Source organism: Amblyomma americanum, chromosome 9 (assembly GCF_052857255.1).
Source record: "Amblyomma americanum isolate KBUSLIRL-KWMA chromosome 9, ASM5285725v1, whole genome shotgun sequence".
NCBI classification, from domain to species: Eukaryota; Metazoa; Arthropoda; class Arachnida; order Ixodida; family Ixodidae; genus Amblyomma; species Amblyomma americanum.
Window position 1 is genome coordinate 117955557 of NC_135505.1, and position 24429 is coordinate 117979985.

General features: G+C 43.7%; 1 protein-coding gene and 1 long non-coding RNA gene across 2 annotated transcripts; both read left to right on the forward strand.

Moving 5' to 3' along the window:
• The first annotated feature begins 4339 nt into the window (after window positions 1–4339).
• Window positions 4340–15886, forward strand: LOC144103611 (uncharacterized). The gene is made up of 9 exons (XM_077636282.1): window positions 4340–4515; window positions 9129–9190; window positions 11612–11692; window positions 13461–13689; window positions 13832–13918; window positions 14050–14139; window positions 14895–14981; window positions 15726–15815; window positions 15861–15886. The coding sequence occupies exons 1-9, from the start codon at window positions 4467–4469 to the stop codon at window positions 15884–15886; spliced, it is 801 nt and encodes a 266-aa protein (XP_077492408.1). The 5' UTR covers window positions 4340–4466.
• Window positions 15887–17484: 1598 nt separating this feature from the next.
• On the forward strand, window positions 17485–24429 carry LOC144104914 (uncharacterized). The gene is made up of 3 exons (XR_013308655.1): window positions 17485–17569; window positions 23658–23729; window positions 24343–24429. It is a non-coding gene; the product is annotated as an uncharacterized LOC144104914 (long non-coding RNA).

Genomic DNA, 24429 nt, shown 5'->3' on the forward strand with positions numbered 1-24429 from the left:
TCTGAGTCGAAAATCATGAGCACTTAAAATGTGTGCTTGGGGCGTATGACTACTTGCGAGAAGGAATTCATTAACGCGGCGGAACAAGAAATAAGGCAGCAAAGCTCCTTATTCTTTTTCTACTATTCGAATTTTTAAAGCGGATCAAGCAACAGCAACGATACTATAATTATCTGTGTATCTGACGTCATTCCAACACCAGGAGACTATATCAATTCCCATCATTGAAGTTGTGCTTATACATATCCAATAATTCTGGACGAAATCATTCTTGAACTGGAAAGAATTTATGAGCGCAATTTTTTCATATATTGTAAGATTTCGCTATAACAATCAATATATTCGCAGATCTGCGGTCGGCAGGCTTGAATTTTTTTTTTTGCTATTAACGTTTTTGCTACCGTCGAAAGCGTTCCCCTTCGGATTATATGGCAGTCTTAACTGCTCGATGCATACGATGGAAACACTATATAAAAGAAATATTTTGCTATATATCGGGAGAATGAACCATTACATTCAATATTTTTATACCAGTACTTCACAGTTTTTTAATACTCAAAACTTTTGTCCAGGAATTTTGGACATTACACTGAGTTCTTGAATGGATCTAGTTCGCGTCAAGACTGTCTGAAGAAAATAGTCACTCAAAAACAAACATTTATTAATTGGGTCTTTCAGGTGAGGACACAGGTGCAACCACTGATGCTCCTTCGAATGGCACAGCATCAACTGGTAAAATCTTATTCTCAATATTTTACTTATCGGATTCATTTATTGTTCGTTGAGTTCTCTCCTACAGGGTTTTAGCTCATCTGTATTCAAGCAGTAAAGTATTCATACATTTTATTATAACATACGCCATGAACACAGAAAATTGTAAACCAACAACTAAAAATCAAATCACTACCATTCCCGCTATGGCTTCGACTGGCCCAAATTATCTGGGAGGGGTTCAGATTCGTAGTCCGAGCTACGTAACTTGTGCATCGAAGGACATCAACGTTATAATTCTTTGCAGAAGAAAAAAACAAGAACTAAAAGGGGGCGTTTTTCTTTTCTTTGTTGTGCCTTTCAGGTGACAACGAAGGCAGCATGGGTGACGGCGAAATCCCTGGCACTCCAACAAATGACACAGGACTAACCGGTGACTAATCTAATTCTTGTTATATTACCTAGTTCGATATATTCTTTGTTTCTCCCATACTGTTTTAGATGATCCGTTAACTAGAAATTCTGTTCTAAAATATGTTTTGAACACGCTTGTTTACTATTTACAACCACGCAAGCATATTTACTAGCACGCAGGTCATCATGGCCATCATAGCCATCAGCCAGAATGGAACCAGGAGCAAACAACTGGACCATACCAATTTATTTCTAATTACTCCTGTTTTACTGCCACACTCCAGCAAATCTACTGACCTCACATTCTCACTCATAATCCTTGCCGCCGTCCGCTATGTACCCCTTCTCTTGGAATTCGTTAAGTGTCCACAACAGATAATAGATGCCCATTTCTGCATTTCATTTCCTCAGCTATAGTATTACCTGAGACGATGAAATGCATAATTGACGACTGGTCCTGGATTCGGCACCGAGCTTTGGCGAACGTAACTGTTCTCGAAGAAACCGGTTGAAACCGGTGCCGTCCCGTCAGTGCTCTTTCCTGAAACGATTGCCCCGCCAGTTAAACCAACCATGCGTTCTATGGCAGAAAGAACGAGGAGGAAATGAAATTGTACAACGCGTCGACCACAGATGCCCGTAAATTAAGTGCAGACTGCGGAGAGATAACATTTAGCACCTATGATCTCCACTGTTTACACCTATGTTTACACTGTTCAAAAGATTGATCCGAACCAACCTGTCTTAACTTTTTTTTCGTTTCCAGAAAGATGACATTTAGCCTCCAGGTAAAGGGTTATGCAGAGGCTATCGGTATTAAAAGTAACTGTTTTTTCGTTTTGTTTTTTTATCGCGAGGAACACAATGCAAAGCCGCACTGAAGACTTGTAGAGAACAAGGAAGGTAGGGTTAAAGTCAACGACTTGACAACTGCGCCTCAAGCCCTAAACAACATATTCACACTTCGCGGGGAAGAATAGACATCGCAAGTTAACAAAGGGCTAGCAACGGATAAGCGAGTCATATACAACAGAACCGGAAATTGCCATGTGGTAAACTTGTTTCGCACAGAACCTTTTTTCTGTTTATTTATACGCACATCAAACGCTCCATGCTGGAGTATACGTACATGTGAACTTAGCAGTTACTGACAAATTTTTCGGCGTATGCCTTGAAATGCACAGAAGTGCAGTGGTGTACGGCGTCAGCAGGGAGTTACCTTTAGTTGTGGATCGTTTGAGCACCAAAACCCATAAAGTACGCAGTGTATTGTGAAAATGAAAGGCATATGTGAAAATGGTGTAATGAAAGTGGTACTGAGAGTTGGGAGGAGGAGGGTGTTATTACATTGCTTACAAGTTGCCTGGTATGTACCTTAAGAGAGGAAATTATGTTTTATTGCTGCTATCGCGAACCGCGACGAATACAACAAAAGATTTTAAGCTTTTCTTTTTTTTTTACATTCTGAGACGAACCCGCTAAATCTGTCTTAGAATTTCTTGTACAATAAACGAAAGCAAGCTCTCTAAGCTGATGCAACCTCTGCACCATTATCATTTTCTTGCAACATGTGCCAAAGACCTATCAAATGATCCGATAAAAGACGCAGATTGAATATCCCGGTCATGACTGTACCATTTCGATGGAAGTTATATGAAAAAATTCCTCTGAAGCATTCTTCGGCACATGTTAAAGAAACCTCTATATTAACGACCCTTCCTCCACCAAGGCATTCGCATAGTCCATAGCATTTGTACGGTATGTAAACCCTACCAACACATTTATCAATCAGTCATTCAAATCACACGCTGCCTGTATCTAGTGTCTTGCATTCTGCACTCATCCATCATTTACATTGTCCTTCCTGGTGTATATTCATTGTCAACTAAAATACTAGAAATCGCAAGAAAGGCCACTTTTGCAGTAAACAACATCCAACGCAAAGAAACTTCAGTCCAAGCTAACATTAATAACATATGGTGTATAAAATACATTCTGACATTCTTAAGAGTTTGTTTCGTGATAAGTAAAACGCACAAACGAGAACGTGAACAAAGATGTTTATTACACCCTGTTTTTCTATTTTCTAGCTTAATGCGGCGCAAGAGGGGAAGATGATGACTTCAAGCACTCCTGAATTGAGATCCCCGCCCACACATGCCTTCTAAAGTTTGTCACTTGCCTGATGCAATATGGGAATAAATGTCGCCTTTCAAGACTGAACCTGAAGACTTTATTTAAAGAATGCTTTACCTCTGGTTCACTGGTTAAACGAGCAGGGCTGTTAATACAGGGCACTGTCTTGTTTGTAGCACTTGGCTAAGCTAATATAGCGCGCTCGTGCGGGTCTCTGGTGTTAAGTGGAAACATTTCGCCGTTTTCAAACTGCCCTGCAATGAAGCCATGAGCAGGCGGTGACGTAGATAGGAGCACAAAAGTCATTGTGCCTGAAGACCGAAGCTGACATGACTTATAGCCTGACCTTATCTAAAGACCTTATAGGAAGATCATTTTTACTGTTGAAATTCGAAAAAGATGGATGCTCAGATGCTTTGCTTTGGATGCAAAGTAAAGGTCGCCAAATGCAAAAGCCACGCAGTCGCAGGGAATTTATTCCATTGATTTTATACATGGCGCTAAGACACAACAATACCAGTAACAACAGCTACCCATCCAAAAACAAATTCGAGCGAGGTTGGTGTGCAAGTTGGCGAAAAAGAGAACGTTATTCGAGCACTGCGAAGAATACATGAACTCCCTCGATCTTTTCAGCAGCTTGAAACAAAGTACTCACAACTTTTTTGCGTTAGTATAAACCACGGACGTTCCAATGCTGGACGACAATGATAATAGTCAGGTCGCGGGCAGTATACGAAACGCATACACTAGAATTTCCACTGAAGGGTATTATTTCCTCTCACAGAAAAAAAGAAAGAAATTTTCGTGTTTCCCCTTACTGTACTCAAACCCCTGCAGCTGCAAATGACGTTCCCATCAAAGTGACGCATCAAAATCTATCTAACGGTAGCTTTTTCATTTCGGTCGTCAAATCCTTCCGTGCTTAGTCACTAACGCCAACCCCGTGACGTACCACAAGACTACCGACAGCACCTCCCTTAAACGTGCACGAGTTCGCGTGGAAAAGTAACAATGCTCATGACGTCCACTTAGAAGGAAATGGTGACGAGCGCTGCGGACAAGTCAGGCTGACAAGTGCTGGCGGCGACGGCATTTAAAGGTCCAGACAAACGAGGTCCAGGCTGCGACCACTTGTTCATAAGTGACCTCTCTCAGTCTGCCGTCAGGAGCACCGAAGAAGCTGCACTCAGTCCAACAGGAGGATGTGGTTGAACCGTGCTTGTTTTGCGTTCGCGTTACTTTGTGGGGGCGGTAAGTGCGCATGTGATGCCGTTATTAGGTAAAATTATTAGCGATGTTTGCTTGAACAAAGCAGCTAATGAGACATTGCGCATCATTTGTGAAATTGTAAAGTCGTAGCAATAGCCTTAGGTAGAGGAGGCAGCTGTTTAGTACTGCAGTACCAATTCGTCCCGGTAGCTGTCTTTCGGAGCTGTCGCTGTTATTTTCACGCCTTGCAATCGCCGTAGTTTGACGCGATTAGCTACGACAAAGTTCGGCTGGCTCAAAGGACGCCGCTGAACAAAATCGAATATGAACTAGAGCATAATATTTCACTTGCTGCGCTGAATACGCTGTTACTCCTAGCATAATTATGCCTTATTTATCGTTCTCGGTACAATAGCAATAAGATGTTTTTTCTTGCATGAAATGAATTTTTACAGTCTTCTGCACTGTTATCGACATGGGGATCACAGATCGAAAGAGGTCCGGTATTTTTCTTTCTGCTTTTGAGTAAACGAGTGACAGCCGTTACCTCAAGCCCTGTATATTGTTATAGAGCAGCTTAGTTAACAATACTCTTTGCAAGTTTTGTTACTAACTAGCCACAGAGCTTATGTGCAGGAAGGTCGTGATACACAACAGACATTAGCCAAATCGTCAGACATTTACGAGTACATCTCACGCACGAAAAGTTTGGTGGTTTCTGTTGCACTGAGCTGCACGTAATGCGTTACAGGTTATTCGTTTGTAATAAACAGATTAATTACGGTTATAAGCAATAACGCTCGCGGTAATTCGATTGTTTTTTCATGTAATGGATTTCTGGCAATCACTTACTTTTTTTTTTTCTTCAAGGAAAGATGTAACCAGCGGTATGAGTGAGAATCAGAGTTTGCTGACGACTCTGGTGCCAGGGGGATATTTCCTTCGTGATAGTGTGACAATAGTCCGGCTGCAGAAAATCCTCGAACACGAGCATGTCCGGACATGGAAGCCCAAGCGTCCTGCATTTGTTTCCTGACGTGGCCTGGCAGAAAGCGCCACCTTTCGGCCCCACTCCGCGTTCTGCGAGTCACATTTTGCCACGACAGCACGACAAAATGCCATGTTTAAGTGAACTTGAGCTTTCTCCTCTCAGATAGCGAACAACAACGAAGCACGGCGCTTCATAGATCACTTAGGCACAAGCGTCGAGGCATTGTGTAACTATAGCTCGTTTACAAGGTGCTCCTGCGTTACAACACCACTCTTCCCTCAACCGCGCACATCGAAGGAGTCTTCAATGTCGCTGCTCATGTGTACGCAAGGAAAAGTGGAAACAAAGGTCACGAAAACTTCTACAAACAATTCCTCATGAAAACTAAGGATGCATGAAGTGCATCAGGCACCCAATCAAGAAAGCCTGACAAGCTCATTCTTGTCCATGTATATTTGTGTTCTGCTAAAATAACAGAACAGTAATCGAGTAGTTTCTCTAATCGCTCGTTTGTTTTGGGGGCTGTAACTGATTATGTAAACACCATACATTTCACACGAAGTAATTGCAATTGGAATCGCTTAGTTCTTTTCAGTACCATGTGCGAGAATGGCTCTCCACCAGAGGCGTCGCCTGATGTGCGCGCCTCATGCAAGGCTCAGAATTTAGCTTTATTGGTGTGTAGCACAGTTATCCTTGCATAAAGCCACAGAACATATATGTTGGCCTTGTATGCTAAAACTGTTCGACAAGACAAAACTATCTTAAAGACTGAAACATACACTGTGGAAAGCACGGGTAGGGGGCGATTATTCATGGGAAACAAACGGAAAGCAAGAATAAAATTCTTCGGAGGTGTTTTAGCACCCCTCGGTGTCACAAATGAAAGCGCTAGTTCATGTAACAAAATACACCAAGTAATAAACCTACGTTTCTTTTACCCTTCCTTCTTTGTCTTTGTCTATTGAGCCAGTTTCCTTCGTGTTTATTTCCGGCTAATGCATACTCTAGTAATGAAACAGTCAGACATTGACCTGTTTGGCGAGCATAAAAAGGCAAAAATTCACAGAGACCTAATTCTCTGAACTGTTAGAAACAGAGCAAAGCAGACGCGGACGAAGGAAAGGAGAACTTACAGACAAGGTTGCCGTTTTTACTTACAGTTAAAACATGAACCAACTAGCCTGAACCAGAACTTTAATTTTGTTATGTGTGGCCCGATAGCATTAGACGCTGTGATAATTTTACCGGAAATGACAGCCCTTCCTGCATGGTGACGTCATCTCCCTCCAGTATATCGAAATTATCCGGACGTCTGACATAACTTCTTTAAGCCAGTTAGCGATTTTGATGACTAACAACGCATTCTTCCCCGTTGATGCGTCTATTACTATAAGATGAAAACAATGTTCCTCCTGTACGCACTGGCTGTGTTGAAGTGTTTTAAAGCGCAGCCTTGCTTTTCAGGTCGCCTCACTCGCAACGCCCTTTTCGCTTCTCCTTCTAGATACACAGTATAAACACAATTGTCAACACTTGTCAGTAAGCCAGCTTAGACGCTTTGAAAGCCATCTCGTGGGCACAGATTGAGAAAAGAGGTAGAACCTTTTGAGAATACATACAGCGACCTTTTCACCTCAAAGGTGTCAAGAACCCAAGTTCACCTTCCGTGTGCTGGCCGCAGTGCTGCCAAGTAAAGTCTAGAATCAACGAGGCTGCAGCGGCATTACACTCGGTTCCATGCTGCCGAAAAGTGCATGCGTCCCTGGCCTAGCTTCAGCAGAAAAAAATATGTACTCGAAGGTCAGGTAGATATCTTACGAGACAATTCTGCGAAAACAGCTGCATTTACCTTCGTTGATTATTTTGATATTATTGTTCTATCCAATGGTTTTACCCTGAGCTGAGACTTCACACAGGCGGCAGAAATTTTTCTGAAGGGTGAGGGGGTGGGCGAGTAGGTAAGTAAGTGGGAGGGCGGGCGGGCGGGTGGGTAGGTAGGTAGGTGGTTTTTACCTTTAGGGTGGGATGGAGATGTGGCTGGTGGGTGGTGCTTCTGGATGGCAGCTGGCTTTGTCACTGCGTCTTTGAGCTCGATTTCGCCGTCCTTTTACTGTTCCGCGGCCAAGTGGGCTGCTGGCCTTGTGAAGGGTGGAGGTAGGTGGGTTGGTGTTCGGGAACGTTTGTGGAGGGTAGAGTTGGGTGAGTGGTGGGTGGTAGATGGACGTTTTGGGGGGTGAACGTAAGCGGGGTGGGTTGGGGAAATCCGAGGGTACAGATAGACGCCGTCATTTTGGCATTGCGACACTGCTACTGCTTTCGTAGTAAAACTTGAGGTGTTTGTCGCGGGATTTGTCCTATGAAACTCGACATAAAAAAAATGGCAGAGGTTTAACTCAGTGAAACAGAAGATAGAGCAATAGCGCTTTTTTTTGCTTCACTATGATTTTACTTTCTTCACTGTGTCCAAGGCACAAGAGGTCGCTTCAAGGTCACGCGTATATACTGAGGACAAGGCCAGACACGGAGGTCGCTCCACCGTGAAAACCATGGTCAATTAGCCTGGACACCAATTTTGGTCCATATCGGTCAAGCCCAAATTTGGGGGTGTGGGGTTGGTCGAATTGGAGGTCCCCGTCGTATGGATCACATTCAAATTAAGCTAGGTATCAATCTTGGTTTTAACCGGTCAAGGTAAAATTTGTGGTGGGGTGAGCCAAATTTGAGGGTCGGGGGGACCAGATATTGGAAATGACAAGGCCAAATTTGGAGTTGACCATTGTATTAGCCGTATTCAAATTAGGCTAGGCACGTGACCTAGGGCTGTAGCTACCCAGTTGCTAATTCTGAAGGCTATTTCAATGTTAAATCATTTCGCGTGGCTCCTAGAGAGCCGTGCTGCGCATGCGCGAGGAGCAGTGACGTCACACGGCGCGCAGCTGGCGCGCCGGAGCCGCCGCTGCCGCGCGCTCCGCCGCCGGTCATAGCCGCGTCATAGCCACGGCAGACGCACTGACGCTGGCGCGTGCCCAGCAGTGTGCCTCTGTTGCGCAGTAGCCAAGTCTGACGCTGCGCCGGAGCCGCTTGATAGCGCCTCATTTTGTGCGCATGCGCAGAGGTATCAGTGGGGGCATACGTAGGGCGGGGCGTTTGCTAGTGTGGTATAGCCATGGAGAAAGAGCAAAACTGCTGCTCAGCAGCAGTTGATGCTCAGCGGCTCAGCGTAGCTTACGCTACGTATATCCTGGAATAGCTGAGCTAAGCCACTGCTATTTTTTTAGAGCATTCTTTCAAGTCAGTCAAGAACGAGCCCTTTAATCCTGACACGCTTATTTATCTCTAAAATGGTTTTTAGACCACAAGTTTTTGATAGGCTCTGCTCCAAGGGAGTACTTTTGTATACGTATGCTTTAGAAATCTTTGGCAGTTGTGGGCTAGCCGGGATCCACGCAGCCGTGGCATGAATTATAGCACGGACTGTTGCGCCAAAGAAGCGGTAGTTATCGTCGCACGTCCTCTGCTTGTAGTTAAGGTAGAAGTATAAGTTTTCCGTCTTTTGTTTCATTTCCTCAATTCTTTTGATTTATTTCCCTCGTTTCATTATTCTTTCCACACGTTGAGATGATGTAGGCGCTCTTAGTTGTGTGTGCTTTCTTTCTTACAGCCTCCTTAGCAGACGCATACTTACGGCGATATCATTGTCCCGATAAGTGCAACCCACACCCGGTGAGTATAAGGTAGAGCAGCTACCCAAAATCCAACACCCTTTACTTGGCTGTAACTTGTAGAGCAGCCTCATGCGCTGGCGAATCATGGATGCTGGAGTAGGAGCGTGAGTGACGCCTTCATAAGCCATGTTGGCATAGCCGATGCGTTTTTACCAATTTGGACATTGTTTAAAGTTTGGGGCAGTAAATCTTCGCTTGGTAAAGGCCATTGAAAGACGATCTTCTCCATCCTGCTGTGAGCATTAACTGGAAAAGAAAGAAAAATTGGAGGGGTCTCTTAAGCGCCGCCTTAAGGGCATGACGCGATAGCATTCCATATATGCAGAAGGTCATTCTCTGAATAAGATTTGTCGGGCTCTTTGGTTCATACTGAATGAAAAGGGTAAATTGAGCGACAGGGTTAAGACAAAGTGAAACTGCGTTAGTAAGTGTCGTGTGTGTCCCTCTCTTTTTGTCTTAACCCTTTCGCATAGTCTACCCTTTTTCTGTCACTATCTATTTTACATTAATAAATCCCTGGGAGTCCTCGTACCCCACCTGGCGCAGTGGTGCAGCGGTTAAGCGATGCGCCACTTACCTGCCATGGCAGGGGCTTCAGGTGGTGGTCTTTGTGCGGTCCATGCTACTCTTCCCGAGCGATCAATCATTAATTTAAGTGCCACCTGCCACGGTGGGCTGTTTACTCACCACCAGGTGGGCAAGTCGTGATGACGCCGCAAGGCCAGGTGACCTAGGTGGCCCACATGCCTCCTAGGTCGCTCTCTGGACGCCCGCAACGCCAACGCCGACAGCTGATTTTCGGGACAACCGGGTCTTTAAAGCTATCACGTTAATAAGATAATGACTATGGTGCTGTTGATGAAAGATGATTTTATGCATAGCACATTACTTCCAGAAACTATGGGAGTTAAGAGCCCAAGTCGCGATCAGACGGCGTTCACTATATCTCGATCGCTTTGGACGTTCATTCATTTTTTTTTCACGTTCAGTGAGGTAGATTTCTTTCGGCGTCAGACAATTAGCATCAGCTGCAATGCCTTCCGTAAACCCGTGACGGCCGGATATCGCATGCTGCTTATTGTGAAAGATTTCTTGTTCCTGGCTTGAGTTGGTCATGTTGATATAGATGCTGGCACCGGGGCCATTGGTTTAAAAAGCTAAGATGGCCGCTATGATACGCACATTTTTATAACCTCACGTGTAGCAGTTTACCTGAACCCCGACAATGCCAATGCCGAAACCGAATTATCTGGACAACGGGGCCTTTAACGCTCTCGCGTTAACAAGATGATGACGATGGTGCTGGCGATTAAAGATGATTTTGTGCACAGCACATTACTTCTAGAAACTATTGGTGTTAAGAGCCAAAGCCGCGATGAGACGGCGTTCACTATATCTGCATGGCTTCTAGACATTTTTCATTTTTTTTCTTTCACCTTCAGTGAGGTAGATATTTTTCTTGCGATTGGGCATAACAAGAGCTAAGGTCAGCTGCAATGCCTTTCGTAAATCCGCGACGGCAGTGTTTAGCCTGCTGCTTATTGTGAGATATCTTGTGCTTGGGTTGACTTGGTCATATTGATTAGGATACTGACACCGGGACCGTTGGTTCACAAAGCTAAGATGGCCGCTATGATACGCGCGCTTTTATAACCTCACATGTAGCAGTTTACCTCTATCCCGAAGACGTCGCTGGAAGTTCGCTGGACTATTTTCGTTCCGTGATTCGTCTTCTCCAGTCTCTTTGATGCACTAAGCTTAAAGAGCGTGCGCTCTTCGGTTAGTCGGTCAATCATGATAAATAAAAGGGGGTACTGCGCTTGTTGTGTTCCCCTCTCGTCCGTGTCTTTTTGTGCGCAGTGCCCCCTTTTATTTACCAGCACAAAGCTTTATCAAAGACGAGCTGGACATTCAGAAAGTCTGGAAGGAGTGGTTGGCTCTTAGAAGCAAAGTGTGCCACTTTCAAGCGGCGGTATTCATCAGAAAGGTATAGCGGTCGATGCATTACACATACCACAGTAAAAGACTAACCTCGCCGCCAGACGCGCTTCGGTCACTTTGGCTGCGTGCGGACAGAAACAGGTGCAAATGAAACTGCACCTGCTGGGTGGCTTAAACTGATCCGAATGCCACACAGCTACCATTTCCATCGCTTCTCTGATTGGAGCTAAAGTTAAAAATGTTGTTTCGCTGACAGGAGCCTATGTTGATCGTAAAAGCATTTTCAAGCATCTTTATAGCGCCAATAGCTATCACAATCAGTCGAAAAGTTTAATACTGTCAGAGTCGTGCTGTCTGCTCCTAAGACCATCAGAACAAACCCTCGCATATAATGCCTAGCCGCGGAACGAGGAAAGCCATAAGCGGGATGATATAAACTTTGCTTACTTCCTTTTCATGTTTTTTTTTCATATTTTAGGGTATACCAGTCAACCGGTGCTTCTACTTTTGTCGCAGCCCTATACCTTACGGAATATACTACGATGGAACAGAATGCTATGTAAGACTTTTGTTGCCATAAGCTTTCTATCACACGATCCTTTGGTCCTGTGTTTATCTCTTTGTCGTGGAAGAGCTATCCTAACCTTCCTGCAACATACCTTATCAGGAAAACATAAGCACTTCTTCACAACAGCTGCTCCATTAGGCTCAACTTAAACAGACCATTTTTCTCATGCATTGCTGTGTACATTACTTTATTTTTTCCTGTTGCATTCGGATAATTCCGAACATATACATTTGTCGATAGCTGTCTCGGCGAGAAAGCTGCATTAAAGATTCAACGGGACCAAGGATGTATAGGCAGGCGACAGCTAGAACCCGATGGGAAAAACTGTATAAGAGAGCAGAGCACTATAATGCATGCAACTTTCAAAAACTGAGCTGTAAAACTTGTAGATAATCAATTATATCAACTAAGACTGGAATACATTCATATAAGCTCCACCGCTATATGCAAAATAATCTCACGCAGATCTCTGAGATTGCGGGAAACAATTGTCTGTTTTGGCCATTTTATTCTCGGTTACCTCTGTGCCATTAGTAGTCACCTGTTACTATAATTGAAGGAACTAAGTGATCAGAAACACAAAACCTCGATGGGGCAGTCGCAGTAGTATATTTTCAATAACATCTAGAAAAATGAATGAATAATACAAATATTTCGATAGAGGAAAAAACTATATACTGACAACAAGACCAAAACGCACATTTTCATTTAAATTCAGACCTTTGAAACCCAACGGTGCTGAGGAGCTACAAGCTAAAGAGCATTATTTTCCTCAAGGGTAAACATTCTACTACACTCTCAGTGCCACTGCATGAAAAAGCAAGCACTATGAACATCACGGTAAACGTTACTGTAAAGTCGACGTTAAACAGACGAAGATCTAGTGCTTATTCCTTCCGGAAAAAGTTCAGTCAAGCTTTTTGATTGTATGGATGCATGCGATCGCGTGCTGTGCTACCATGCTCACATTAATTCGCTCGCAAAATTAAGGCAAGAATGAGGGTATTGGACACAGTGCAGTGACAATTATGTCACTGCAGACGCGCAGAAAGACTACCAGCAAATTTAATGATGCAAGCTAAACCATGCAGTTTACTGGAAGCATACGACCGACCAGGGCCATCTGAAAACCATATCTGGCTCTAAAGTTCTGCAAAATTTTCCCGGCTGATGGCATCATAGTGGGTTAAACTGTCATATCAGCTTAGTGGATCAACAGTATTCGAGCGTAAAGCTCATACATGCCTCAGATTTTAACCTTACTTATCCACAATTTTGCGTTTAGTATACCTGCACTGCTAAATTTGATACGAAAACAAGTTCGAAAAATTGTTGCTCCGAATTTCAGATTAAAATACTTCACACCTCAACAAATTGTATGAAATAAACCGAACAAAGGGGGCCTGTATAAATAAGTGCTTAGTAATTCTAGACTTGGGCCCATTGCCGACACCTGCTGCCCCTAAATGGCTGTCTCTGCATAATAATATATCAGCCTGCGTTTGACGTTGAATTACACAAAAAATTGAGTAATTACACAAATTACACAAAAATAAGTACACTTCAAAAGGCGCCACTGCTATAAAATTTACTGAAAGGTTGTCGCTGTCCATCCCGGAGTGAGCATTTGGCTGCGGCAGCCATTTATTTTACGGCATGCCGTGAAAGCTTTTATAGTGACTTTACACGAATTTACTCGCCGACGGTTTACTTTAATTACCAAATCTAATTCATGTCTTTCCTGTTCGCCCACATTCAGCACCTGTCACCTCTGGGAAACTTTTTCAACTGGCGAGGCTACTGCTACCGCGGTTTCTGCTTGAGATGGAAGCCCCATTCAGAGTCTCCCGCCGAAAAGTACTGTCGTAATATAACCACTACGAAGTCGCCGAAGGTCGAAACGACGAAGCCTGGAAGTCAGCCTGTGCCAGTCTCCACAGAAAATGTGGCAAATAATACTACACCTTCTTCAACACCGCCGGCTACTGGTGAGTGTTGCATTAACCCTAATGAACGCGGCCGTGTTCCAATTCTCGGGCGCCTAATTTCTCCACCAAATCGTTAGTCGCACATTTTGCGATGCTTCACACGTAACATTGATCAATTCTCCCTTTTTTGCGTTTACTTCAGTTTCCGACGCAGGCGCGCCTGACAAAACTGAGACGACTACTACAGCTCCGGACGTGACGTCTTCTGCTACAGAAGCCACGCCAACTGGTGACTATAATAAGCAGTCACTATCAATGTTTGTATTATGCATTTGTCATTTCATGAAGAATATATAGCGCGCCGGAATTACTCGGAAAGAAAAAGCGGTGACAATTGTTGATTTTTTCTTCTTTTTTTAGCACCCCAGAATGCTACGCGGGATGAAACTAGCTCTACGACCCCAGCCACAGTTGAACATTCGACTGCGTCAGAGCCACCGACACCTACCGGTGAGTGCACATTTCGCTCTTCGTCTTCTTTGCGTGTGTTCATCTGTTCAACTGAATGTGCTGGACTGCGCCAATTCGTCACTGCGATAATGTTTTGCGGCCTATGACGCACGTAATAAAATTGCTTGGGATGCCACCGACATCCGAAGCAACCCCTTTGGAAGGGAAGGTGTGAGCCGTGGATGACCCCCCTCTGTTTGTTAATGTGTTAGCATTAGAGCTCCTTACGTGAAAAAAAAGGTGTCCGGCGCGTCCGGTGGCATAGTCTTGTGTACGCTTTCCACTTGCCACGGTTGGCAAGAGACAAATTTGGGGGAGAGAAATCACCTCTGCACTTGTAGGGGAGAGGAGGGAGGGGCCGGAAGGTGGCTGCAACGGGAAGAACAAAAAAATCACTTTGTAAAATTGATAACAGACTAAGAATGACTACGAATGAGTCATCAAAAACCAAACTGATTGAATGAAAATTACTGCGAATGACAACAAAAGTCACAAACGCTACGTATGACACTGCAAAGAACACAGCAAAGTTGCTCAGTTGGGCTGAGCAAAGCCCTCTAACGAGCAAAGAAATGCATGGCAAAGTAAATAAGAATATATGAAGAGGAGATAAGAAGTGGAAGAGCAGCAGTTAAATGTAGGAAGACCTAATGCTAAAGCATTGTCATCGTATAGTGTCATTGTCATCGTATAGACATGGCTACTCAGTGAAAACGAAGGCACGTTCTCTACACTTTGTCGCCTTGCTTCTTCAGGTGTTATTCTAGGCAACGAGACCGAAACTACGCCCTCGACTACTATTCAGCAGCCAACGACTGTGTCCAGTACAGCTTCACCACCAGGTAAGAAGAAAGCATTCTGCGTGGGCTAGTTTTATCGCATACTTTAGGCCATATTTGGAGGTCCTACAGTCGCCCTATTATCGCAGTGTGGCTTTAAAGAAGTTGACTTTTCCAATTCTGAACTTTTCTATTATTTTCAACTTTCCTTAATGCCCCTAGTGAGGCTGTGACATAAGTCGGCAACCTAACAACGGCTGCTACTGATGAAATTTCGCCAACGGGTGAATTCATCAACGTAAGCTTTTTGTAGCACCGATAACACTGTAACCACGTACGGTGACTCAGCAGGTGTAAGAAAAAAAGATGTTACCATGCATGGCACGTGCAGCGTTTTTAACTTTTCCGATCGATCGCTCCGAAGCATTAATTCTTGAACACAACGCTGTGATTCAAATTGCTTCATTGGTCGGATGCCATTTCAGCCAGCGAGTTTCTCTGAGTAGCACGAAAGCTAGCTTTAGAATCTGCCTGATTGGCTGCATATGTATTTGTAAAGACAATATACTTTATACAGCTCCTGATTCTGCTCGTTCCTCAGCTACCGAAGTTCCATACGTGCATGAAGTGAACCTGCACCAAACAGCCCTTAGTAAGGACTTTGACGCACTAATTAGAATGCGCCTATATGTGATGGCTTAAGTGATTGGTTCGTATAGGCATCAGTCTATGTCACAGTAGATAGTTGGCTGACAACACTTTCTTTGAATTTTCACACTGCACTAAACCAGCTTTCTCATTCTGCAGCTTCTGGTAACGACACGGAAAACAGAGATAATAGTACAACCTCAACCACCCCGTCGACAACGACTGCGAAGGAAGACACTTCTTCAGCGAGTAAGTGCATTGTTCTCTGCCTTTTATTTTTTAATTTCTGCGAAGCACATGACATCACGATGGGTCATTGATGCGCCGACTAAACCAACTAAAAGTGTGGTTTGGATTGGCTTATAGGGGTTTAACGTCCCAAAGCGGCTCAGGCTGCGAGGGACGCGTAGTGGAAGGTTACGGATAATTTCGACCACCTGGGGTTCTTTAACATGCACTCACATCGCACAGTACACGGGCCTCTAGAATTTCGCCTCCATCGAAATGAGACCACCGCGGCCAGGAAAACCAGCTAAAGGATAGAAAGCACTGATATCTAGTGATGCTTACTCCCAGCTTCGACAAACACCTCTTTTTGGGCTAGTTGGTGCATACTTTAATTAGTGAAACAATAGCGCAAAACCATGCAAACCAAAACAAAGAACGAAAACGGGACACAGGCGCTAACTCACAACTCGCTATTCTTTCACCATTTCAAGTTTCGACTAATGTCGCCGGAGGCTAAAAGGCCTTTAGTCCTAGACACATCTCAACTTGCGAATGTGACTGGGCTTTTCCAATTAGCGATTACGTTGCAATAAGTACTAATCTCTACCTGTTTTGGACTTTCCGTTTATTGAACGAGGCTTCCGTACGGAAGCCGACACGTCTTGACTTTTTTCTAGCAACTACATTTGGTCAGCGTTTCTGTTTCCTTTTCTGACAGGAACTACTGGTTTCTGTGCGTTGTACATGGTCAGATATATAGTTGCTCGAAATTTAAGAGCTGCTAAGAGTAAACTTAATATCGCAGAAAGCAGAATGCTCCGAGGCCGTATTTTTTTTCATTTTTCAGCTGAAGAAAATACGCCGGAGAATGAAGGAGAAAACACAACCTCAGCAACTTCTCAGCCTGTGAATCGGACACGGGAAGTTACACAAATCGGTAATATATTCATTAATTTTTTTCTTTAAGTTTTCAGAACCCACTTAAGGGTTACGTTAATTACCTATGAAAACAACATTATCGGCAGCATTCCGCACTGTTCGGTCACTCCTCAGGTCCAAATAACGCCCCTGGCAATAAATATGATGGTAACATGTGCTACCCAGTCCTCTAAACAACAGCCACTGAAAACTTTGCACCAGACTGCCAGAGCACCATTTACTGGTCTCTTTTTGCTGCCTTCAAATTGAATGGCCGATTGCTGTGCCTTGACATGCAGGAGAAAAAGGCACAATTGTAGCCAGGGCTTAACGCCAATGTGTGTGAGTGAGAGGGAAGGGGATGTAGGGAGGGGAAGAAGTTTAAGAGGGCGGATGGCAGCTCCCCCGCACCCGCGTCGGTAGCCAGTCACTGCATGCAACAGAACAAGGATGAGTTTCCAACATTCTGTGCAGACCACAACTTAATATGGCAGAAGGCGCATAGTGGGACAAGAGCAAAATTCAATGACACCCGCAGGAAGTCCACTCCATTTGTATTCAGGCCGTCGGCTCATTTTCGGCACCATTTTCTTTTGTAGGGTGTTCCTGCTTTCCATTGTGTAAGCGGGATTTCAGGAAATATCCTTTACATCAACGGAGATTCTCTGACTTTCTGGAACCTCGCGCTGAAGCAAACAGCCTGCGCCCGTTATTGAACAGCTAAATAGTCGCCAAACTGACTGCAAAAAGATTTTTTTTTCTTGCAGCTTCCGACAATGCCACAAGGGAAAAGAACGCAACCTTGTCCACAGAGACCGTTAATACCACGATTATGACTGGGGAAGCTACAACAGCAGGTAATCATGCGAGTCAAGCGCGTTTAATGTCGCAGCATACAATGCCGCAATAGTAAGTCAGCCTTGCACTTGAAACCGCGTAGGAAAATTTCTTATGCAAAAAAAAAACATGGAATGTGCTAATTTCTTTTTTACGTTCCAGCTAACCAAAGCTAATAGAAGTTAATAGAAAGCCAACGCACTTAATAGAATTCAAACAACACATGCAGCCTCTTCAACTACAATTTTCACTGTAGAAACTGAGTAACTTGGCGGTGATATACACCAGTATTTGCTTTCGCATGCTGCCGCGTATTTTGAGAGCTATGTTTGGAACACTGATTAAATGTATCAATATTTAATAACGAATCCCCAAAAAGGGTCATTTTTACGATGGAAACATAAACGAGAGTGATAAGAAAGAAAACAAAGCATTCAATAAATAATAAATAAATAAATACAGATATGCTTTACAACCTGCTCCGGGACGGCTCATGAGATGTTCAAAATAAATAAATAAACAACTTAAACCTAATCGTTCGGAGCGCCGCACTCGTCGTTGTGCTAATTTCCGTGCCCAGGCAGCCGCTGCCTCAACACGTTATCATTCTATGCTTGCAAAATGCATAGGACTATTCCGAAAAAGCATACGTGTTAGCGCCTACGAACCGTTAAATAAACAAAAAAGTAGGGTGGACGTGCGCTTCTGTCGGCGACATAAAAATTTCCGGCGGCTTGGATTTTGTGATGGTCAAAGAACGCTGAACCGAAATATTCGCACGAAAGCGCCAGCTGCAAAGCAAGCCTTAAAGAGAACGAAAATAAAATTGTCATATCAAAAGTAAGGTGCACCAAGAGAAGGTAAAAGCAATCATTTAAATCATCGCGATTTTGTTCTTCTTTTCCAAGTGTTCTTTGCCACCCACCTGCCAATATATATTGTAAAAAGAGCCAAGGACCACTCAAGCTGCCAAAAAGCAGCTTATACCTTGGGTTCTTCTATTTCCTTGCCAATGGACACAAATAAATGAAATGAAATGAGTTGAAATGAAAGATTATAGTACTTGGACCGTATTCTATAAGCTGTCCATTTTCCGTTATCTATATACTTCCCGTCCATTCGGTCCGCTGTCAGTGGTCACTCAGATATACCCGCGGCTTTCAAGCGTCTGAGGCAAGTGATCCGGCCATTGGGTAGCTGGGGACCGGACCTTATCATTGGCTGAAATTCGGCGCAATATACAGCCAATAGCTGTACAACATGAACTGGTGGGCGAGTTGGTAAGACATGGTTCTTGTAAACCAACGCAACGGCTCGAAGCCAAACAGGGAAGGGACAAAACACAGCGCTGAAATAACAACAGAATAGTTTTATTCAGGGCACCATGCAGTGGTTAAATACACGCTGGTATCGCAGAATAACTGAAAAACAGAGAAAAACTAGAAAAAATAAAAAAATATCATTTCACAGCCTAATCATTGTGATTGTGCGAAAGGTTTGCCGGAGCACGTAATCTATGACATTAGGTATCCGTGTTCTTTTTCCGAGATAGCAACAGAAGGGGTGCTTATGCATTGCGTACCTATCCTGATGATTTCTGATGCCTCAGTTATCTCCCTGGTGAGCTGGTCTTTATTTTTTGCTACAATTTTACTGCTCTTGAACATTGGGCGGCATGAGCAATCACGACAGTGAATCCCGATATGGCGGACGGCATTCTTCGCATTATTGTTGTGCTCCTTAATTCTTTCATTTAAACACCGACCAATTTGGCCAACGAATGACCATCTCAAAACACGCCCATCCCATTCTGCATACGTAAACTCTAGGTATACGTTTGTGTCAGTTCTAAAAAGTTTCCTGCGGGAATGCCAGAAGCATTCTGAAACGCAATGGCACCATAATCGTCTATGACTTCACTAATGCACGGTAACATTTTGTCATGGGGAATAGAGAAATACAGGTCTTTGATGTCAATTGAAAAAGCGCGCACCTGCTTGCTGCTATGGTTATTTTTTAGAAATTCGATTACATCGTCTGATTTGGCGTGAAATGGGCGTGTTTTTATTCAAAAGAAAGGAATATGCATAGAAGCGTGTATTGCGCCATCGCTCACCGATTTGTATTTGGCTATGAATAACAGAGCACTCGATATTCGCCTCAAGGGATGAAATGTTAAAAATGTGTTCCGCTTTGTAGATGATTACCTTATTTTACTTGAATGTGAACCGGAAAATCTTCCTGCAGAGGTGACTAAACTTTGTTCTGTCTTCGCAGACGTTCTGTCGCCTCTGGAAATAACTCATGAAGTGCCTGTTAATGACCCTATAAAATTTTTATACTTGACTCTGTTTTTTAGTGATGTTCATGTATGCTGGGCCTTTGAACCGAGAAGCAGGAAGCCTCTACTTCCATGCTGCTCTTCACATTCTAAGCTAGTGAAACGAAGCATTGCCACATCTTGTTTGGGCAATGCCATGAAAAAATCTTGTAGGCATAAGACCACGCACAGTTTTTCATGCCAGGTTGAAAGGCTTGTTGCTGCAGGATACCCGCTTCACATGTTAACTTCGGTGGCGGAGGGAATGCTGAAGAAGTTGAAACTTGGCGCTACTACCAACCAAGTCAGCCGAGGAAAAAACGTATCCGTAATTGTTTACATTCATGTTTTATCGCACAATTTGAAAAGAATAGGAAAACGAGCTGGAGTAGATGTTGTGTTTTCAGCCCCTGTAAAATTGAGGACCTTATGTGCGCGTGTAAATCGGCCAAACAAAACACGTCGCGATGTTCCTGTGTGCACGAAGAAGCATCAGAAGAAATATGTTCAGTGCCAAGACAACTTGGTATATTCAATTCCTCTGTCTTGTGGTCGGTCGTCCGTTGGCCAAACTGGTCGGTGTTTAAATGAAATAATTAAGGATCGCAACAATAATGTGAAGAATGCCGTCCGCCATTCCGGGATTCACTGTCGTGATTGCTCATGCCGCCAAATGTTCAAGAGCAGTAAAATTGTAGCAAAAAACAAAGACCAGCTCACCAGGGAGATAACTGAGGCATCAGAAATCATGAGGATAGGTACGCAATGCATAAGAACCCCTTCTGTTGCTATCTCGGAAAAAGAACACGGATACCTAATGTCATAGATTACGTGCTTCGGCAAAGCTTTCGCACAATCACAACGATTAGGCTGTGAAACAATATTTTTTTATTTTTGTCTAGTTTTTCTTTGTTTGTCCGTTATTCTGCGATACCAGCGTGTATTTAACCACAACATGGTGCCCTGAATAAAACTATTCTGTTGTTAGTTCATGCTGTGTTTTGTCCCTTTCTGTTCGGCTTCGAGCCGTTGCGCTGGTTTACGAGAAGCCAATAGCATCCCAGCGCTTGTCAACAGCTGGCGACCGGACCTGACCACTGGCTGCCATTGGCTGCGATATGCAGCCGATGGTGAGGTCTGCTCGGCAACCACCCAATGTCCGGGTCGCTTGCCACAGTCGCTTGAAAGCCGCTGACCACTGACAAAGGACTGAATGGACTCGAAATGAATGACGGCAAATAGGATGGATGGATGGATAGATACGGCTGAACCCTTTACATCGGGCGGTGGCTCAAGCCACCTAGCCATGTCTTGTGAAATTTTACTCCTGTCTTGCTTTTAGCCACCAATCAGATAACCTTATAGACAGCTTATAGAATGCGGCCCCTGGTGGGAGTGAAAACGAAGAAATTACACGAACTGTCACATAGATCAAACTGATAGAGCTTGAACATGAAAAGTAGCCAATAGTGAGGGAGAGGAGAGAAAATAAACAGAATAGTATTAAAAGTAAAAAAACAAAGAATTGCATGTACAACACAGTTAAAACAGTCACTTTAATCTACTAGGCTAGGAGCACTTGCCACCGCCCCCATACAAAGGGGATGCAGAAGGGTTGAAATGCGGGCCAGTTGGTTCATAGTAACTTGAGAAAAAAAAACAGTCACAAAAGACAATGGACAAGAGAAGGAGTGTACACGCCACGACAGTCCAGTCGTTGTGGCGTGTGTACTCCTTCTCTTGTCCCTTGTCTTTTGTGACTGTTTTTTTCTCAAGTTACAAAGGGGATGCCAGTGATAATCTAACTTGATCAAAATATTCCAGTACACTGGAGCATAAGGGACACCCTCTAAGATAAGCTCTGTGTAGATTAGTTTCTGTAGTGATCAGCGTTACTTTGTTGCCAGTGTTCGCATGAATTGCCGTTTGATATGTACAACGTTTACGCATTTGTTGATATGGCTTGGTTGTGGTACAAAAGGCAGGCTAGGTGCAATAAAAGAACGTCTTGCTGGGCAAGTTGGTACATCTTTGGATTACAGGCGCGACAACAGACAGACCACAAGGTAGATAAACGGGACGGAGGCGCTCCGTCCCGTTTATCTACCTTGTGGTCTGTCTGTTGTCGCGCCTGTAATCCAAAGGTGCAATAAACCCCAGTTTTAAGTTGGCGTCAGTCCTGTTTTTTGCGTGCCTTCTGTGTCCCCGTTTCTTGCGCCATCACCAGTTTTTCTTTCAAGATACCCAGAGCTTTGCTCATGTGGATAACGCTGTTTCTAGTATGCTATTCTCATGCTGAGGCTGTTCAATAAGCTCGCTATGCAGTTGCAGCTGCTATCACCATCGCGGCATAGCGCTTCAGACTGGCGAGCGTGAACGCACAACACATTGTTCTCGTAGACCCTAACAGCTTTGACGCTCCGCTCCTCAGCTGGATATAGGCGTGGCGGCACCAGTACTTGGAATCGAGTCGAATAAATGCGCCTGCCGCCACTACGAAGCTGCCGGCTTTAAAAATCACTTTTTTTACATTCGCGCACTGGCTTCAGTGCGAGGGAATAGCGTTCTATCTCAAGCCATCTTTAAGCCCAGCAACTGATTGAGTGAAATTTTCCCCGTCTTCCGCGGCTCAAAAACTCCTGCTGCAATCCTATGTAAATATTTAGTTCGTTAATGTGAAATTAAAACAAAAAAGATGTGTAGTACGCTAGGTGACCGCCAAAGATACTACCTGGCTTTTATTCTAGTGATATGAGCCGGCATATTTTCCAACGCTGCGTGGTGTTGAATGAAATGGCTCGGGACCTTTAAATGCGATAGCACTGAAATCCCCAAGGGGGCAAACACGTTTGACATTTACGGACAAAAATTTTGAAAGTTGGAAAATTGTAAGATACTGTTTCGCAAATATTGAAGGCAATGATCCGTTCGTCTTATATGTATCAAAAACTTTCTTTTAAAGCGTTTTCATCGAATGCATCGAACAGTTAAGATTGCTTTAGAAAACCAATGAGGAAGGCTTTTGTTGGAAGCAATAACTTTAATTGAAAAAAAAAATGCAAGACCGCTGCCTGAAGATCTGCGGATATATTGATTGTTATAGTGAAATATTCCATATGAAAAGCTGCGTTCATGAACGTTCCCGCTCAAAAATTCATTTGTCCAGAATTGCTGGGTATGTGCATCAGAGGTCATAATATTCGCTTATTGGCTAGAGGGAGCGGCTTCACCAGACCGGTAGTGATGTCAGTTCCGGTAAGGGCATCAGCAGCTGCTAATACTGCCGAATTGCCAACATTTAATGGATATAGATGTCCCAGTGTGTATACTTCTTGTACGTCTACGTGATTTTTTAGTGCCTTCTATTTTATAGCTTTATTTTGTTCCTTGATTTTTCCTTCACTTTCCCGCTTTACCAATGTTTACAGTGCAACGCTGTGCCATTTCCTTCCCCCAAATACCAATTTTCGTTTACAAATTCAAGCCAGCCGAAGGGATATCTGTGGATAAATTGATTCTTATAGTGAAATGTTGCAACACATGAGAAAATTACGTTGATAAACTATTTCATGTTTAAGAGTGATTTGCCTAGTATTGCTCCCCTCACTCTCCTGGAGCAAGCAGGCATAGTGCCTCTTCTGCGGGAAGTTAATGGCCAACCTATTCCACTTCCATTTCCTTATGTGTCTCTTCATCTTGTTTAACTAAATAAATAATAACCTTTTTTTCGATGATCACTGCCAGTAAATTCGGAGGTTCGACACAAACTATTTGCATTTCTCTTTCAGAATCGGTCAATGACACTGATAACGAAAACACTACAAGCCCGGCAACACCGTCAGAAGAAAGTACACCGCTGGGTAAATATGCACCATCATGCTGTATATTAGTTTTCTTTATCATCGGCACCACCTAGACATGGTCCTATAATAAGCCTGTTGGGCGAAGTTTTCAGCAAACTAAAAAAATGGCACGTTGTTCGGTAATCCTGCCAGTGTGCATATCTCGAGGATCAGTTTGTGCAGTTAAGAGCGTTTCGGTCTTCTTTCTTCTTGTAATCGTTGGTTACCTTTTAATTAGCAATTACCCTATTGCTGATTAATTAACATACGTGTGCTCCGAGCCTGCTTATATTAAGTATTGTACATCGTTCCATATGTTTTACAGCTTTAGGTGCTGGTAGTGGTCGATTGCTAATTCAAATAGCGTAGTAAACAACTGAAATGCCCATAAATTTCTTAACTCTCCAGAGTAAGGAAACAGAAATGACCCGACCGTCAGAGCACCGCTAGGTTTGTAGCCAGCCAGCGTAGCAAAACGGCCGAGTTCTTACAACTTGGATCGGAGAGTATAACTGCAATCTTCTCGTGCCACGCATAAATGTAAGCTTGTTCATATGCACCAAGTAGGCGCTACGGCTTTTCTTTGCAGTGTGTATACCGTTGCATTTCGTATTTACATTTTTTTTTTCAGTGAACGTGATACTGCCGAAAGACAATATTACGACACTAGACACAGCAGAGCCCACCAGCGAAGCAGCCTTTTAATCTGCAACTTCCT

What these genes read in the sequence shown, in the direction of transcription:
- LOC144103611 (XM_077636282.1), top strand. Translation starts at nt 4,467, where the DNA reads ATGTGGTTGAACCGTGCTTGTTTTGCGTTCGCGTTACTTTGTGGGGGC. An exon ending in TACAGAAGCCACGCCAACTG is followed by an intron (nt 13,919 to 14,049) that starts GTGACTATAATA and finishes TTCTTTTTTTAG; the next exon opens with CACCCCAGAATGCTACGCGG. An exon ending in CAGTACAGCTTCACCACCAG is followed by an intron (nt 14,982 to 15,725) that starts GTAAGAAGAAAG and finishes CTCATTCTGCAG; the next exon opens with CTTCTGGTAACGACACGGAA.